The sequence below is a fragment of the Dermacentor andersoni genome, chromosome 4 (genome assembly GCF_023375885.2).
Source record: "Dermacentor andersoni chromosome 4, qqDerAnde1_hic_scaffold, whole genome shotgun sequence".
NCBI classification, from domain to species: Eukaryota; Metazoa; Arthropoda; class Arachnida; order Ixodida; family Ixodidae; genus Dermacentor; species Dermacentor andersoni.
Window position 1 is genome coordinate 151,760,587 of NC_092817.1, and position 19,846 is coordinate 151,780,432.

Genomic DNA, 19,846 nt, shown 5'->3' on the forward strand with positions numbered 1-19,846 from the left:
TAGTCCGTCAAATATTTGAGCACTTTAGGACTAGATTTAAAACATTAAACACAAAAAATTTAAGCAGTTTGGAGGGACAATTTTAAAGTGTAGTGAGTGCTTTCAATCAGTCGTGGAACTGATAGCAATGACCCGCACGAACACAGCTCCTCGGAAGCCTGTTACAAAGTGGTGATGCGCTGTCTTTCGGCAACATGGCATCGCCCGATTCAGTTGTGTCCCCTGTGTGCCGTCCGTTGAAGGTGCGCCGTTTCCCCAAGCTGGCAAAGCAGACAGCTTTAAATGTTCTTGAAGGGCTTCGCATCGAGTGCAGAGGCAGTTCAAGCTTGAATTCGCTTATCAAGAGGACTGCAAAACTCACCCAAGTCAGTGAGCGAACGCTCTACGAGTGGACAACGGAGATGGAGAAGGTGGGCAGAGTGTTGTCACCGAAGAAGCGTTGTGGTGGAAAAGGTGGTGAGTGAACAAGGAAGCTGGACGATTTTGACCTGAGCGTGTTGCGGAGGGTGATGCACCACTGCTTCCAGAGAGGGGAGATTCTGACTCTCGCCAAGGTGGTGCACCGTTTCAAAGATACTACCGACTGTGCTGATCTGAGTTGTGGCGAGAATGATGAATTGTGAACCCATCTAACAGGATAACTTGATTCATTGCTTGTGTGCACGCAAGTCGAGATCATTCAGTATTGTCGCAGTGAGAGCAACGAAAATGAGAACAAGAATGTTTCCAATGAGCTATGGCAGACCCAGTAGTGGAGGGCTCCAGATTACTATTGTCTGCTTGTGTGTAGAAAAAGAAATGGGGCCAGTCCCTTTGGAATGGGCGTCGCCCGTCCAAAAAGAAAACAAAAAAGAAAGGTCAAAGGCACCAGCCTCACCTGCTACAAAAATAAACAAGCTAAATATTAGTACAGTTCTTTTAACTTAAATGGAGCCACCCATCATTATCATCACGGGGCGACAGGCGCATAGGAACTCAATTTTCTGATACGCTTCATCCTGATTGGCTATGTGGCCCCTACCTTCCACAACGCTGCAAACAGCTTGTGAAACGAAATATAGGCTACATTGTATTGTGAAGGAGCCAAAAACTGAGCTTGGAACTTTCAAAAAAATTTTTACTGGGCCATAGTGGCCTAACTATGAAAAATATTGTAAAGAAACTATCAACGAAGATAGCAAGTGTAAGAAAATATCCAAGCACTTCTAGAAAGCTATTCTCTTTATTGAAGTATTGATGCACTTGAAGATGTGTATGTATGTTTCGTTTCACAATTCCGTTGAGAGCACAGCTGCTACCAGTACACCTGTAGCGGTAGTATGGGTGGACAGCATGTGCCTCTCAAGAAGGTGTAATAATTGGTACTTAGCAACAAACTTGCCCCCGAACGTGGTTGCACGAGCACACTTGCCCATTCTGTTAAGGCATTTGTATTGGCAATGAAGATCTAACCTCCGACCATGGGAACGGGCGAAAAGCCGAAGAAAGCTACAGTAGAACTTCATTGATACGATCCTGTTGCATACAATTTCCCGGTGGCAAAGTTTGTGATCGAGAACACAAGAAATTACCAAATACAGTTATGCTTCCTTTTCGCCAGTTGATACACTTTTGGAAAACAACCTTTTGGCACCAACGTTCACTGCATCGCCAAACTGGGATCACGTAATACACTTTTCAGCCGCTAGAGCCCATGCAAACTAGCAAAGAGCGGGAAGCGCGTGCAATTGAGAACGGTAGTCGCCAGCCGCAGCAGCTTCGCAGCAGTACTCGCCTGCCCGTCTCTCGTGAGAATGCTGGTGCCCACTTGGTTTCCTATTTAGGTACCTGCAAATCTCCTTCCGCGTCGTCGCAGGCCACATTCACAGCTATCACCACCAACCCTATTGCAATAAGCATCTTCACCTATCTGTTTCACAGCATGTTGGGCACAATGGCGTCGGAAGCGTACTGTACGCCTTTAATAGGTGACAACCCCGACGTGTCACCCTTCCCTGCTGTAGGCAGCGTGAAGTGAGCGTCGTGTTTCAGTCTGGTGGCATCGCATTCTGGCGTCACCCACCAGCTCGACTTCGTTTCGATTTCCCTTCCCTGTCTTAAATCACTACACAACAGGAAAACGACAGCATGCATTTTGGGTTGCTCGAGCACCACCAGCTCGATGCGCATCTGCACCGCAACGATTCGCGCCGAGCGGGCAGCCAAACTGCCTGTCAAGATGTCCCGTTCGAAGCCCCTGACCCAGGCCAAATTCAAGGAGCGCAAACATAAGCTTGCCGAAACCGCAATAACGGCAAAGCACATCTCGGGCTGCTCAGCACACATTGGCGTCTCATGCTACAACGATTTGTGCATTGTGTAGATTTTAATTACAGAATTTAATTACACTTTTTGCCCATAACAAAGCAGAGCTCCAGTTGACTTGCTTCATTTCCTTTACAGTTGTCACAAATGCTCTTTATTCTATACTCATTACTGTAGGTATGCGTGTGTTTGTGATTTAAGGTGCAACTGGCTGAGCCGTCTCTTCCTCTCCACACCATGCAGGTGTCCACTGCACACATGGCTTCAACCGGACGGGCTTCCTCATTGCCAGCTATCTGGTGGTCAACATGTCCTGGAGGTGAGCCTGGAATGTCATGTGCCCCACTGGGGCCACAACTGAACTAGAAGCTGCGAGGAACACGCTTGTGCAGTTTATGTTTGGGTGAATCTTAAGGGGACACGGAGGTCCGATGAAGTATGGTTTTGGAAACGCTTATCTCCTTACACAAGTTACTAGCAGTGAAAATGACGGGCTAGTTTCCCCCTTTACGAATTTTGTGTTGGTATTTCTGCTTGACATTACAGATTTAAAAGCGTTCATGTATGCAGTCTTTGTTCATTGATGTGCTGTTCAGTAGACCTAACCAGGCTTCGTCAAAATCTCATGTCAGATTTCCTCATTAGCGTCCTTTTAAAGTACCTCTGGCCAGTTAACCTGGTGGCACTACCCTTCCCTCTCATCTGCACTGCATTGCATTTCGTGCACAGCAGGTAATGCTGAGGAAGCTACAAGAGCAGTGTGGTCGTGGCAGTCTCATCCCACACGTTTAGCTCTGCAGTTGTTTTCGATGTGGAACACTTTCTGTGTAATAACCACTTCACACACTACAGTCGAATCTCAATAATTCGAACTCATTGGGGCCCGAAAATTGGTTAGAATGAAAAGAAGGACTTGTTTTTTAAGTATTCGTGCACCACAGCTTGATGCACGAATGGTGCGAGTCGTGAAATATCACGGCACGCAAGCACACAGCGAGCGACGACCACGAAACTGCCCACGTTGACCAACGCTCATTTCCCGATAATGGCAGAAAACGAAACTTCAATGAGTGGGCTAAGCTGGCACCACTTTGCCAAATTTTGCACATTCTAAATCAGTATCTTAAATGTAATGTAAATTTTTGGCAACAGTGTTGGCTAAATATGAGCCAAAGTTTCTGTAAAAGAAGCGCTTTTTCCAGGGCGCGTGACGGCTTCTGCAGTCATTCGGTCGTGCCAACCCGTATATTGTCTGTAAAAGCAGTCTCTCGTCTTCATTTTCCCGCCACCACCGGCTCTGTCCGCGCATTGTCAGTGAAGGAATTCAGCTTCAAGAAGTCCCGGTGCGTGCTGTAATTGGTCGACAAAGGCATGTGACCCTCAGATAGCCACGCCATTGGCTAGGCTAGCGTTGTCTGCATCACTCCGCTGCAGCTTCATGCACACCGTGCGTGCCAACGAGTTTTCCCATGCTGACAGCAATGTCAACCTCGACTCCGAAGTTCACTACGAAGTACAGATTTGGAGAAAAAAAAAAGGTAGAGAAAGTTGACATACAACTTCAAGAAACGACGCTCCGCCGCGCTACTTCCCGATGACATCGATAATGGCCCGCTCCCGCAGCGAGGGAAGCCGGAGATCCCGATGGCATGTTAGGCTAAGTCCCCCGGAGCGCTCCTGACAACGGCTATGTTTCGTCAATGTTTTGACGTAACACTACTATTCTGCAGCCAAATGATTTGCAGCGTATTGACAATGAAGCTCAAGGAAAACTTCAAGCATTAGCGTCAACTCCTGCTACTGACCGAAAATCGGAACTACTAGATCATGTTGACGACACTGCTGCCAGGACAAATGAGCTGGCTATGTCTGCTGAGCATGCGTCTGCTCAAAACTTGCAGCGGTTGCTCAGAAGGCATCGCCTAGGGACTCTAGCCAGACAGACTACATTCCTGGAGGCTACTAATGCAATAGAACTTGTAAATATTCAAATATTTTGTGGTGTTGTGTTATAAAAATAAGCTCTTTTTTCTATCAAGTTTTCTCAGAATCTCATTTTTGGTGTTTGAACTTGCAGAAGCGCTACCTTGGTCTTCAAGGCACATAGAACCACAACTTTAACAGCAACATGTAGCTACATGTGTGTACTACGCAGTGGTAGAAGCAGATTGTTAAATTTCGCTTTTGTAAATTTTTGCAATCTGGCTGATAGCCATGTCTCGAGATTGAACTTCATTTGCTGTAAAATTGGTAATACCTGCAATATAAAAAAAATAGTCCTGCACTTGTGTTCCTTACAGTTTGCAGTATCCAGCAATATGTCCTATAAACATTCTGGCTGATACTCTTCTTGCAATTTTTCCGATAAACAATAGGTGATTTATTTTATTTATATCTGGAACCACTCAGTCAATTTAAAAAGTAATTATATTATTGAAATCAGCATGAAAAACTATGTCTGGGTGTCACTTTTTATAAAATTTTGTCAAAAAATTAAAGTTTCTAAACATCTCTTCTTCCCTTAGTGTTACATCAAATTATGTGATGCATGCCTATATCATTATTTCATATGTAGTGCACTATTTTTCTTCTTTTTTAGCTACAACATTAGTCATCAGAGAAGTCTTTCAAGCTTCGTAGCATTGCCTGCTTAGATGGAGTTACCATTGGAATTCAGTTACAGTGAAACCTCGTTAAACCGTAGTTGGCCGGAGCTCGGAAAAAGTATGTACTGAACGGTAGTACTGTTTAACCGAATAGCATGAGATCGCCCACTTACCTGTTGAGAACGGAATTCAGAGAGAATGCGATGAAAGGGGAAAAAAACATTCAGTATTTATGCACTTTGCGCGACAAAAGTGTTATTTTCGTTTGATGCTGCGGTGGCCTAGCACGACGACGACAGCGGCCTCAAACTTACTGAAGCTGCATACCAGCTTTTCAGCCAGCCCCCTCTTCTCGGCAAACACTCGCATGGCAGATTCCTCATTGGCGTTACGTATTCTCCGTGCACGTGCGCAGTAGTGCTGCAGAAGTCCCGGGGGCGCCTTTTTTCATTGTCGGGTGCCGGAGTTTGGAATACTTTTCATTTGGAATAGAGTTACATTATTGTGCCCCTGTTCTCGTCGCAACGATTGCATTCATGAGGCTGACGTAACGCGCAGCTTATGCCACTGTCGGGCTTGAATCGCCTGTGCTGTTGCTTTCCGTGTCGTCATCATCACTGTCACTAGTCGACACTTCGGCAACAACACAGGCAACGATGGCGAAAAGTCGAACCTCGTAGCCGACATGTCATCGTGGTCGCAGCAGCGCGAGCAACTTCTTCGCATTCCAAATGCCACACACTGTAGTCAACAGCAGATCCCTGTTGCGTGCCAGCGCCGACTTCTTCGTGTCGCGTTCGATAGCATGGACAATGTCTAATTTTTCTTTTATGCAGAGCACCCAGCGTCTTTTTTACCCGAGCTTCGGAACGACGCGAGTCCTCGCTTGCACGACGCCATAACGCTCTCTGGCATTGCGTCGAAATGATGTTGATGTTGATGTGGCTTCGCGGAAACACACAGGGCGCTTGGAGGCCGTTGTTCTGATCTCTGAGGCTTATTGTTCTGCTGGGCTGCCCGATGGAGACGGCTCACCGCCATGTTTGCGCAACAAAAAGTTGAAACGCTACGTTTTAACCGATGCGTACGTAATAAGCGGGTACGGTTTATGCAGATACAAAACACATTATGTTCAATGGCCGCTGAGTCGGGGATTCGACTTTACTACTTTTAAAACGAAACTACTGTTGAAGCGGGTATGGTTTAACGAGGTTTTACTGTATCTTGAGCAGTAGTGAACATTAGTCAGTACAGAAAGAAAGAGAGGGGGAGGGAATGTATTTTGTAGTGAATGTATTCTGTACTATATTTTGCCAATCTAAGTGCCTCCAAAATCAAATATGTTTCCTCTTTATGGGATGGAAAGGCCTGGGAAAAAAAAACATTAACGCGAGCCTAGGCATCCTTCTCATTTTCGAGTGTTGACCATGTGTATTTAAGCTAGTGGTGTGGCCAACTTTCTTACCAAAAATGTTGCAGCACATGGAGCCTCAATATGTAACTGGGGCTCCTTGCAGTGTAACTGTAATCTGATAGCACAAGGTTATGGTGCAGTTAAACCTTGATATAACGAAGTAGCTATAATCAAAAATTTGCTTCATTATATCGAAAGTTCGTTGTACTGAAATTCAACCTTTTATGCAAATATGTACAGTTGCTGCTTGATTTTTCTTACACGGAAAGGAGCCGCAGAATTTTCGGAATTATCGGGCAACTGAAAAAAAAAGCAATTTTCAATGAGAAAACAATTCATTTTGATGAATTTGGGAGTCGGCGACGAATGATACGGTTTCATGCCATGTTGACGATATCTTCACATAAGCGGTAGAAATTAACCCATTCGCCAGCCGCGACGCGAAAGGCCAAAGTCGCTATGGTCGACGATTCGCCGGGCGCTCGGGAAAGGCCAAAGTCGCTATGGCCAACGAGTCGCCGGGCGCTCGGGAAATGGGTGCTTGCGACTTTATTCAGTAGATGGCAGCGCAAAACAAGGTGTTTTCGTTTTGCTTCATATTTTTTGCACTAGATGGACCTAGTTGTCCACTGTTTGAGGTTGATTTTTGTTTTTTAGAAGGCAGAAAGCTCGCATCCCAGTGTCGTGCAAAACATGGCGTCGCAGAAAAACCATTCTTTGACACAAGAGGAAATTCTTGAGCTTGTGTTCAACAGTGAGGCCGACAGTGACGTCAGCGATGATGAGGATGTTCAGCTAGACGATGCGGAGAGCCAAGGTGATGACAGTGCCAGTGATTATGAAGAGCATCTGTGTTCAGACGAAGATCCCACGGACTCTTCTCCACCGTCTCCGAAGGTGCAAAAACTTCAAGAGTGGGAATGGGAAGAAGACGACAGTGCTGAAAACGTGGACATAGCTGTTTATAACAGCTATGTTCTTTTTAGGAAAGCAGCAGGCAAGCGGCTCCATTATGCTGACTGGAAAGTAAACCTCGCGGAGGAGATTTTCGAAGAGGCCGTTCTCCCTTAGTACCATGGTCGAAGAAAGCCGCTTGTCACCGCGACACCAACGCGGCTGCAGGCAGCTGAGTGAGCCCATTTTCCTTGCCAGATACCACCAAACAAGGAGAAGCGAAATCCATCCAGGCTTTGCTTCGTCTGCAAAGCGCAAGGGAAAAAGTCTAAGAGCAGATGGGAGTGCGAAAAGTGCGAAGTTGCCCTTCACATGCCTGTGTGTTTCAAGGCATTTCACACACGGAAGTAATTTTGAGTGTGTTGGTGCACTCAGAAATTGCACATCCAGTAAATCAACGTTTGTTGCTGTCCCATGTGTTTAGCGAAATTTATCGCGATTTTTATACAGTGGCGCACGCGGTCCACTGGTGGAAAAATTTCGACGCGGAGTACCAGGAAGGAACGGCCGCGGAGGGCGCGAAAGCCAAGGGGTTAAGCGAAGTCAGCCACGGTTTCTCATGCACTCCAGCCCTGCGGCTGATAGCGTCGCCCGCACTGGGACGACACTATCATGAAATGCGCCTGCAGTACGGAGCCTCTAAAGCAGGGTGTGCGGCTACGTGTGCACTCAGCCATGCTTGCAGCCATGCGCAGCTACAGCCAAGATGTGTGCCGAGTTAGCCGTTAGCCCCCCCCCCCCCTCCCCTTCGCCCTGCCCCTCGTGCCCGCTTGATTGCCTTACCTTGACGTTGGTCCTTCCTCTCTTTCCCTTTGCTTGCTCCGGGGGGTGGCACTCGTGCGTGAAGCCACCATCTTTCTTTCTCACCCTCGCACGCTTTCACTCGCACCTAAAGCACAAGGTGCACGGGGCGCAATAGGAGCTTATCGCACTTGGGCTTTATATGGAACAGCATGTGGCTCCACTTTGGCAGTCACTCTCGTTGCGCCGTGTGCGATTCAAGAGGTGCGTCTGCAAGCAGTCCCTTGTAATTCAGTCATTCGACCCTCTACATCTACGGAAGCTTCCATTTATTTTCTCGGCATTCCTTTGCTGCAGAAGCAAAATTTCGTTATATTGAAATCCCATACAAACACACTTCGTTATATTGAGGTTCTAATTACATGGTGTTCTATGGACAAGAGGTTATGAAAAGTTAAATACCCTATTTACACGATTGTAAGTCGACTCGAATGTAAGTCGACCCCCCATATCGCGGGTGAAGGGAAAAGAAAAAGAGCATACCCGAGGGCGCATTCAATAAAGAAAATTTATTAGTAGCTCATGGTCACTGAACTACTCGTCTTCACTTGTGCTGTGATCGCTGCTACAATCCCACAGCGCGTCGTCGTCCAGCGAAACTCCACATTTGGCAAACGACCGCACCACGACATCTTGAACAGCAGCCCACGCTGAATGCACCCAACCCCACGCAGCCGTCAGGGAAGCTCTTTTGACGCGTCCAGTTGGCGTAAGTTTGCGGTATTCTGCCGCCAGCCACTCGCTGTACTCACGGCGGAGCAGGTCCTTAATAGGCGAAGATCCGGGCTTGTTTCATGACGTGTCGCACTTCACTGGCAGGGACCGATCATGCATTTCAGCGACGTACGGCTCAAGCTTGGCCTACAACTCCGCAAAGCATCCAGACTTCGGCATGCAGGAAATTCCTCGCTTGCCATCACAGGTGAAAATTTCGCTTCGCTGCAGTCGCCGCTGTCGCACCACCCGTTCAGAAACATTGAACTTGCGGCCCGTTGCGCAGTGATTTGTTTCTTCGGTGTAATGGATGGCAGCCCTCTTGAACGCTGGTGTGAACGAGTGCCGAATGATTAGTGGGCCTGGAGCACTCGTGACGACTGAGGAAGCATGGAAGTAGCACGTAGCCAGCAGTCAAGTCAAACACGTCAAACCAATGCCTTTGGTCAAACTAAGAGCATAGAGAAAGCTAAGAGCCACAGGGAAAGAGAAACACATGAGCGGTGTCTGCTCTTCCATGAACTACCGATACTCCCTGCAAGCACCGCCATTCTGAGGGTGCCGCCGTGAATGAAACAGAGGCGCTTCCATCAACTATCAACACCCCCACCCCCATGAGTGTTGTGTGCACTGTACAACTCCCAGAAATGTTGAAAAACCCTTCCGAAAAGCGAACAAACACGCGGGATAGCGATAAGCTACAGATAGTAGGGCCATAGAGCAAACATAAAATTGTAACTACATTGTAGCTCCCGTTGGTCTCGCTTTTTTGGCGGTGCCATATTTTGGTTTTGATTGTAAGTCGACACCCCCACTTCAGCAACGCGCCAGGAGCTGTGTGGTTAATCAACAAGATTAGCCACTCCAGCAGGCGCCGCTGATATAAAGCCTTAAAGTTTACTGCCATGCCGGCGTCCAACGGCTGCAGGCTTGCCATCATGTTGGGAGACAGAAACATCAATTCGGCCAATTTCAGCTTTGGGTTAACGCTGTGTGCGCTACAGTTGTCCAGTAGCAACACTACTCTTCCTTGACTTTCAGTTATGCTGTCCAACTCGAGCAAGCACTCCTCGAACAAGTCGCGGGTCATCCATGCCTTCTTATTGTTGCGATAGCGGACGGGGATGTGCTGATTCTTGAATCATTCTGGCTTCTTGGATCGTCCAATAATGAAAGGCTTGAGGTGATGGCTCCCGTCCATGCTAACACACAGCAACACAGTCGCTGTAAATTTAGAGTGCTTTTCGCCGAGGCGTGTATCTCCTTCAAAAGCATGCGTCTTCGACGGCAACATTTGAAAAAAAGTTTCGTCACAGTTGTAAATATTCTTGTCCATGTAACGCTCCAACACGCCGGGCAGCTTTGTCATTAGCCACTGCTGCTCCGCCTGTGCATTCAAGGACGCCGCTTCCCCTACCACATTTTTATAAACGACGCCATGCCGCTCTTTAAAATGCTGAATCCAGCCTCCTCCAGGCTCAAAATTTGGCCGTCCCAGAAGAAAAGTGAGTATTGGCCCACTGATTGGCATATTATGCATGCAGGTTGTGATAAACCGCTCGTAAAGCAACTCTTCCACGTCGGCGTACAAAGGTCCCTAACCCTTTTCTGCTGATCGACATGGCCACTAATGCTTCCTGCCTTCACATTCGTGGTGCTTCCGGTTTTCAGAATTGTAGATATTGTCAACTGAGCAAGCCCATATTTCTTCAAGAGGCCACTCACCTTGAAGCCACATTGAATATCCTGCAAAATATGCATCCTCATGTCAAGCAACACAGCTTTGCGCTTTGTCAGCGCCATCTTCAAACTGAGCTGTCCGCTGCTTTGGCGGCTTCAGCTGTGAAGCTACTATCGCACTCGCTGTAAGAGGGACTGAGTTGGAAGACGGGTGCCGCCGCACCGCTTTGCTTTTCACCTTTTTTTTTTTCTCGTTTTCTCTGTCTCTCTTTCGGTGAGATTTTGGGTGATGCACGAGGTGCAAATACACTAAGCAGCTGGCGCGCCAACTTGCAATGCTCTCCGGTGCGTGGGCGGTACTGGCGGGGCTGGGATGTGCTGCGCGGTAATGGCGGTAGGCACAAACTCGCGTAGGTGAATATCGCCCCATCTCGGCATTGTTTGTTTCAAGGAAACCAAGCAATGCAAATGTCATGGTTATTCTGCATGGCAAACACTGTCCTGACGGCAAAATTTTGATCGTTATGTCCGATATGCGGTGAATAACATATCGTTATATATGGTTTTCTTCCCCCATAGATGCATAAAATGACACTGTTACCTTGACCCTTCGTTATCGTCGATATATTGTTATATGTAGTATCGTTATAAGTGTACTCAATGTACTTCATTATATTTAGAATGTCATTATATTGAAGTCTTTTATACAGTCGAACCCAATTATAACGATACCGGTTTTAACAATATATTAGTTATAACAATGAAAAGCTGCTGCACCGTCAACCTTTGTATGTTTTCTATGGGTAAATAACCCGCTTAATACAATGTCCCAATAACGCATTGTCGACTATAACGATGAAGTCTGGCTGCTGGGTGTCTGTGCCGAAAGGTAATGGAATGCAAAATCCTTGAAAAGAAAACAGAAAAAGTGAAATGCGAGCCGCTGCACGAGCGCCCACTACCCCAACTGCCGCCGCGCACTTCTGTCCATAAGAAGTGCACGCCAGCCTTGCACGCATCTCTCCTGTCGCCCTTCCACCCCTCCGAACGCAAATGTGCTGTGCCCCTAGATCTGCGGCGCGCCGCCCTCCGAAACACGAATGGACCACGTCATTTGCCCTGACAACGCTGCCCGCACTGCTCCCAGATTGCTCGCTGGGCCTTCACAGTTGATTCTTTATTCTATGCATCTCATTTTATGCAAATCGCTTGTTCCTTGTCTTTGTCTGTTGCGTCGAAATCATTCCTGGCCACGTTGTTTCTCAGCCTCATTTGACCACGCCGAAACTGAAGATGGCTGATTTGCCCACTGATCATCGGCAACGCACAATGTTGCCGGTCAAAAGAAAGCACACTGCTATAGATTTGGGAACAAAGTGCTTCTTACCAGTAAGGCGATTATCACGAACATGCTTGCATCGGATAGAGACAGTGATGGCCACGACAGCAGCGCTGACACGGTAGGGCAGGCTGCCTCAACATTGTCCCTGCGGGAGGTCCTGTATGTGATTCAGTCCCTCATGGGCTTGTTTTCGCGATGGACCTTCTTCACTATGTGGAGCACCTGGATGCCTTGGAGAAGGATGTTGGCAAGTTCTGCGTAAAGAAAGCAAGGCTGACGGACATGCAGTTTTCTCATGCAAGCCACTGGGAAGTATGTGGCAAGATTCTTGTGGTGGTCATGTCCCAGCATTTCTTCTGGATTTCTCAAGCTGAGATGCTGCCACGGCGACCTTCCCGCACTTTTTAAAGGGAGCCTTTTGGGCCACTAAAGCAATACCTCAGCGGAGCTCCTATGTCACTTGCCGCCCGTGACCCCTCTTTGCAGTTGTTATAGCAGTGCCATTCTTGAATGCAGACAGCCATGCCTTGTTAACAATACTTGATCGGAGCGTGCAGGAAGCAGAGTTAAACAGTTAAACGAGTCAACACAATCAGTAGCTGGATCAAGGAAGGTGGTGGGGAGGAGAACTGGCCTCCCCGCCATTATAGTTTTCTCGGAACAGCTACACCATCTCTCATTTTGATATTTTTTTCTTGCAACCAGGTTATAACAGTTGTTGGTTATAACAATAGCATTTTCGTGGCACTTGAACTTGAATATTCTTATAAGTAGGTTCAACTGTATCGAGGTTTAACTGTATGTCAACAGTCCAGCAGGAGTGGCTGTCCCAGACGCGGTTACGGTAGATGCCATGTTAGGGGACATGTTTTAGTGAGTGGTGTTAGGAATGGCCTGCCGAGGTGGCAACATGCAAGTTTTCTCAGCCAGCTGCAGCGGCGAGCGTTGCGAGCTTCCCCGAAGAGAACCATGGAAGCCTATTACAATTGCTGCGGTGACTCATTTCGTAGGGACCTCGAGGTGTCACTTCAACACCCCCTCGGCCCCATTGTGACTAAGCGCGTTTGGCGGACCAACTATTGTTACTGAACCCGCCACCGCCGACATGGTCTCTCTGCAGCAAGAAGAGCTTCCCTAACAAAAGGGTGCTTTGTGGTATGTGGGCCCTAGAATGCGTCACAGTCTGCTGACACTCGTGGCAACTACAGGACGCAAGACAATGGACAAGCGGCGGCCATGCTGCGGGGGTCAGCTCAGGGAACCAATGCGCCTTTCAAGACTTAAGCCCCAAGTTCTGCGAAGCCCGTCTCACCTCGGAGGGGACAGTGAAACCTGTGCGGAATGTGTGTGTAAACCCCCTACCCCTGTCCCTCAAATGCGGGCCGGCCACGAGGACTTTGTACACTGACTGGTGGAACGTTTCCCTCACCTAGGGATATAGGGAACACGGAGTGTTTATAAGCAGCTGTTTGTCGCTACTAGGGTGTGCTCGGATTGTGCTCGTGAGCTGCGTGCTCGTGCTCGACCAGCAGTGTGCTGGGTGTGTTTGGAGCTTCGTGCTGATATGCTGTATGCTTCGTCTTGCGTGCTCCATTTGGGAGCCACGCTTAGACTCTCGAATGTACCTCTTGTTTAAAATGTAAATAGCTGTAAATAAATCCTGCTCGCCTAGTCCTGTCCTCCCAAGTTCCTCTCTACGACCTACAACCCCTACAACGGGTGCCAGCGGTGGGATCGTCCTCTAAACCTTTACAGTGGCCACAAAACAATTTGGCGACTTTGTGTTTATGAAACCAGCTGAAACATTTCTCTGCACTTGAAATGATTCCGTAGGGATTACCTTTGCATTTCTACATCATTAAATGATCGTATATGGGATCTTTCTCACCTTGCCATCATGCATTTGCGTTCTTTCTAACCACTCTCTCCCATAGTCATTTGTTATCTGCCATTGCCATTGGTCATTATGGGCATTTAATAATAAAAGACTAAGTTCAACAAAATATGTCAGTTTTAATATTTGCTGCCAATCTTTTTTTTCTACGGAAGCCATATGCGATTTGGGGCATATTAAAAAGAACATTAAATTCTGGGGTACAGGAAAACCTCATTAATTCAGATTCCATGGGACCAGAGAAGATGTCTGAATTAATACAATGTTGAATTAACGACGTGATCATAACTCAACAAACGCGTCAAACATCAATGTATTGTTACTTTTTGGAATAACTGCTTGGTGTCACCTGTTTCACACGAGTAATTTGCACGGAAAGCACAATTTTCCGGAGTTCTTGTAGATGGTATAGTCTCCGTACTCTGTCGAGCGAAACAGCACAGATTTTTTCCAGAACTTTAAGCGTGTCATCAGCCTCTTTAACACTGCAATGTGGTGGTTCGTCACACACATCCGTGAGAGTCGAATTTTCACGATCAGAATCGGGGTCTTCATCGCCAAGTACATTGTCAATTGTATCGTCATTGTTGAGGTGACTGGCAATGGCACCGTTACTGTCGATCTAGATGTATTCTAGATGTCCGGAGTAAGGAGCCTGCTGAAGAGACTGTCAACTTCCTCGCCGTTTATGTATACAGCCGCATCCTCGACTTCCAAGGCATCAGTGTCACAAGCAAAACCACTGTGTCGGAAGCAGTTTGCAATTGCTGCAGACGGCGTGCTGCTCCACACGTTGCACCACCATGTGCACTGCACTGAGGAGGGCCACTTCATATTTTTTCCCTGCTTCCATATAGAGCAACACGTGCTCAAGCATTTGCCTTCTGTCTTGGCTTTCCAGTGGCTGCAGGGAAGCCATAGTGTTTGGAGGCAAGAAAATTCGCTCAATGTTTGTGAGCCCCAGCACTTTGTTGTGTACACTACAGTTACATAAAACAATTAGTGCTTTATGCGCTATTGCAGAAATAAGGTGCACCAGTTCGTGCAGCCAGGCTTGAAATGTCTCCGAAATCATCCATGCTTTCTGATTGGCACGATAATCTGTGGGATGCTCCTTGATGCTTTTGAAGCATCTCGGCTTTTTCGGCTTTGCCGATTACCAACAGTGGTAGCCACTGCATGCCTATCATGTTGGCAGCCAGCAAAACAGTTATCTTGTCCTGTCAGCTGCGAATCATTGACATCGAGCCACTGAGCCACGGCAGAGTTTCCCTCCTTCTCGCCCATCAAAATTGCTCATCTCTCGGAGTGGATGTCATATCGAATGTGCTATGTCACATCAAACGTGCTACGTTGTCATGATGTCACGAATACAGTCGATGACTGATCATTTGGACTCCACGGGGAACTTAAATAAGTCTGAACTATCGAATGTCCGAGAAGACAAGCGTTTCCAAAAAAGATCACTTCATTTATGTTTTAAGGCCCCTGTGCAAGAAATAATTAGTCGATTCGTTGCTGCATGCACTTCTGCTTACGTGCAACCAAGTATGCCTGTATTTCTGCAAGTTTTGTGCTGTCGCTGTACTCCGATGCAAGGACTGCAAAGGCTCGAGTCGGATCCGCACATGAAGGCTCCTGAGCACACGATACATAGTCGTCATCCGAGTTAGAGTCGCTGCTTGACGGTGGGAGAACTTCCTAAATTATTTCGTCATCATTGAATTTGGCATACGACAACACTGCGCTGTCGACATCTGCGAGATCTTCAGATGTAACGGTGGCAGAAATCGGTACACTGCTGCCTAGCAGGTCATCAGTGATGTCTCCATTTGAGCTTGTTGTGATAGGCGGCAGTTCAAGCTCTTCAGTTGTGGAGACGGGCTCATTTGGACTGCGAGGGCATCATTGGTGCCATTTGATGCGATAAGTTAACGAGAAAGACTTTCTGGAGCCAGCAGAGTGCTGTCTGGAACGCAAACTTGAAAAACAAGCACAGAGGGAGGGAATGCTGTCCGAAAGTCAAACTCAACTAACAGAATGGCGAGAGCAGACCATGCGTGGGCTTGTCGGAATGGGATGTGATGATCGCTATGTTGAGGCGACCTGTAATTCAAATAAAGCCTCCAAGATTGGCCTTTGCAGTTAAATTTCTGAAGCGTAGTGCTGCGACCAAGGCAAGGCCTCAGGGATTACCATCTAGCATGAAATCTCTGAGGCCATACTTGATCTCTCATCAAGGTTGCCAGAGGAGATAATGGCGGAGGAGATAATGGATAATGCTACAGCCATGGACGGAGTCTGCCTAGTCGAATGTAGAGCTGGTGGCTATCTGAAATATCGGTTGTCTTTATGCATTAAGTCTGTGGGGCCATTGGCAGTGCCGCAAAGCTGTCTGAATTGCTGAGCGTGTCCAAATTATCGGGGTCCAATTTACCGGTCTGTGACTGTAAGTGGAGTCAAAGTGCGAAAGACAACACAGTACTGCAGCACCGTAACTGTAACACAAGAACAGCAAAAATGGCATCGATCTTAACCAAAAACTAGTTCCGACTTCGGCTGACTTGTCGATTGATTGGATCAAGACATAAATGTACAGGCTGCCAATGTAATGCGGAAAACCGCAGAATGTAGAATATTTGTTTTAAAATTACGCATTTTGCTGTTATTCAAATATGCCGCAAATGTAACCCGTTACAGCCGGCTGCATTGTTCTCACATGCCTGCATAGAGTTTCTTCTTTTTTTTCTTTTTTTTCTTTTTCAGACAGCACTAGAGAGTGGTCATATGTATGAAGTGGGGGTCAGTGTAAAAGTGTGTTGCATAATTGAGGTCTTTAATACATATTTTATATGGGGGTTTTGCCAGGAGCAAACCAATTAGTCGTAAAATGCGGGTCGTTGCACGACCGGGGGATGTATAATCGAGGTTCTACTTTATAAATTGATGACTACCATGTTGATAACCATAGCAAGCAACATGGCAGTGCCCGACACCAAAAGTAATTGCAAAGCCAGAAATACATCATAGCCGACATGTTTTTTGACACTCACAGGTTTCTCTCTCTAGTGATGAATAAATGTTATGGCCTTGATGTGTTTCTGGCCTTTCAGGACTTCCAGCGCATGCAAGCACACATGACCTTTGAGATCATCGTATGCTACTCGGAAAAGCCATTTTTGGGAGTGCAATCTGGACACCCCCTAGCAACGCTTGATCTTGCATTTCTGGTGTGCCTCTGAGCTCCGTGAACTGTCCGATTTAACGCGAGCTTCGTGCCATAGCTTTATGTATATGCTTCACAGGAACAAGTGGTTCCTGTGAATTACCAAATTAACGAAGCATTTACTGTGCTATGTGCCAAAACCACGTTCTGATTATGAAGCATGCCATAATGGGAAGCTCCGGATCAATTTTGACCTCCTGGTGCTGTTTATGTGCACCCAATGCACAGTACACGAGCAACTTTGCATCACACCTTCATTGGAATGCGGCATCGGTGGCCGGGATTGAACTTGCGACCTTGAGCTCAGCAGAGCAATGCCACAGCTGCTGGGCTACTGGGGCAGGTGTGTAATGTTTACTATATAAATATAAGAAACAGTCAAGTAGACATATAGATAGAGGCAGTGAGAAATTCTCATGTGCCGTGTACAAAGTTACATCAGTAAATCAATTTCGTTTTGGAGGCAATTCCCTTTCTATACAGTCTCTGTGGCATTCTCTTTCACCCACATTGGTAGCTCAGCGACTCTGGTATTCTGTTCTGCCACTGAAGGTTGCGGGTTTAATTCTCAGCTGCCGTGGCTGCATTTTGATGTGGGTGTAATGCAGAAAAGAAACACATGTGTACTTAGAGTGCACATTAGCCCCACAAGCTCAGACTTAATCTAAAACCCCTACTACAGCTTACCTCATAACTGATTTCTTGCTTTGAGACGTTAAATGCCCTAATTTCTTTGATTTTTTTCTTTTTCATTCTTTCAGCATTGAAGCAGCCGTCAAAGCCCTTGCAGAGGTGAGTGTGGTTCTGTCCACTCAATCATTCAGTCAAATAATTTATTCTTCCTTTTGAGACAAGAAGGATGGGACTACCTCTAAAAGCTATTTTTATCCAAGTGAAAATTAACAAAGTACCTAAAGTAGTTATATTAGGCGGGTTTGCAGCTTTGCGAAGAGGATGCTTGATTATAAGGATCTTCACATATGTTATAACATTCGAACCAAGTTTAGGACTTTCAAACATGGCACGTGTTATCTTGTTATTGTAGTTTAATACTCAAGGCATTGCCATTTTGACCTGTAGAACTTGGATCTAAATCCCCTATTCACTGCAACATTGTTTTGAAGACAAGGTCTTAGCCGACTTCACACAGGTTCAGTGTATCTGGGATTTGGGTATCTTGTAACCACTTACAGCAAAAAAAGCTACCCTTTTGTGGCTCTAGGATGTCATAGGTAATTGCAAACTACCAAAATGTAGGTCTCAATGACGCAAGAAGTTAGAACTAGTCACAGAGAAAGTAAAATTAATGGTGTGGGCATAATTGGCGCCAATATAGTAAAAGATTCGCCACATTGCACTATACTTTTGTAGAGAGTGCACCGCTATAGATGCAAACAAGTTGAGGCAAAGCCACCATTTGGCACAGTTTTGACAAATGGAGCGTGTTCACATGGACTAAGCAGGACTTGCGCAAGGCACTGGTGTCTGGAAGGCAGCTTCGCCGGTGCCCACAATTAGCAAGCATTAGTCGGAGAGCAGATAAAATTAATGGTAAGGGTGTAATTAGCACTAATACAGTACAAAATTCGCCACAAGCACTATAGACCACAGGCTCTCATGGATTGGGCCACCTACGTGGCCTTTTGGTCAAGAAAGATAGGGTCAACCAAGTGTCAACAATACCAGTTCTGCTCCTCTTTCATGTGAAATCATCTTTCATGTGAAAGGGGATTAGTAGTACAGTCAAACACACTTATAATGATTCCAGATATAACATTGTAAAGGTTATAATGACCACATTTCAGTACATTTACGTTTTTCCGACCCTTCCTATTGGAACTGCTTCCAGATATAACAAAAGTTCTTTAAATTGCTGTGCTGTTATAATGAACACTTCAAACCCAGTCACGGCAAAAAGAGGCTGCATGCGACGTACCAAAGCACGGAAGCGCGACCAAACTGGACACAGGGCAGCGCACGTCCTGCTCCAATCCAACCAGACGATCATGCAGACTTTGAGATGAGCGCACGACCACTGCGCACAGATTTGAAAGCCATGAAGGAGGTCACTCCATGGTCACTCGCTTTCAAGGCACACCTCCAAGGTGGAAGCATACAGAATAAACAGCAGAGCACGTGGCATGCACTGGTGTCTGCACCAGTGCTATATTGGATGCCACGACGGTGGCACTCTCATTTCTGCGCAAGTGTCCTTGTGGCACCATGTGCATTAAGCCTATTTGGATGATTTGAAACCAGCATTTATATCTTTCCATCATGGGATCAACGGCTGTAGGCCACTCAAACGTTCCTGTTGTTACTGTCGATATTCATGCAGCCCAAGTCGGCGAGAACATTGCACCATGTGCTGCTGCTACACAATGTTGCAAAGGATCGGCAGTTACTATGCTGTTATCAGGAGATCACAGTTCTGCAGCGATTTGTTTACGCATTGCCAATTGCTGATAACAGTTCCCAAGGGCGTGGTAACGTTTGCAGTGATATAACAGTTCGCAGTGACCTTTCAAACATGGAATTTTTTTTCACCTGATGTGACATAGATAACTTAATTTTATGGCTCTTGTGTGGCTGACATGCAAGTTGTAGTGCCGAGACCGTTGCAGAATGGCAGTATGTCGCAGTAGTTTCCAAAGTTTACACTTGTGGCCAACTAGAACACTTCACTCTCTTATGCAGATTACATTCATGTCCTGCTGGTAATAAAACATATCAGAAGCTCTCTAATAAAAAATGGCGACTTCAGTACCAATTTCGAAATGACGTGTTCTGAACAGAAATGACCTGAACAGAAATGACACCAAACAGAAATGACACTGAGCAGAGATGACACTGAAAATCTAGTTTTCAGACTAAAGTGCTGTCGAGTTGTAACTGCTGACGCCAGCTTCAG

General features: G+C 46.5%; 1 protein-coding gene across 1 annotated transcript in view; it reads left to right on the forward strand.

Annotated features, from left to right (window-relative positions):
* mRNA-cap (RNA guanylyltransferase and 5'-phosphatase mRNA capping enzyme) overlaps positions 1 to 19,846 on the forward strand; it is a 120,338-nt gene that overhangs the window by 13,778 nt on the left and 86,714 nt on the right. The window contains exons 6-7 of the mRNA XM_050185056.3: positions 2,548 to 2,623; positions 17,697 to 17,727. Of these exons, the coding sequence (XP_050041013.1) occupies positions 2,548 to 2,623; positions 17,697 to 17,727 (107 nt within the window). The remainder of the gene's footprint in view (positions 1 to 2,547; positions 2,624 to 17,696; positions 17,728 to 19,846) is intronic.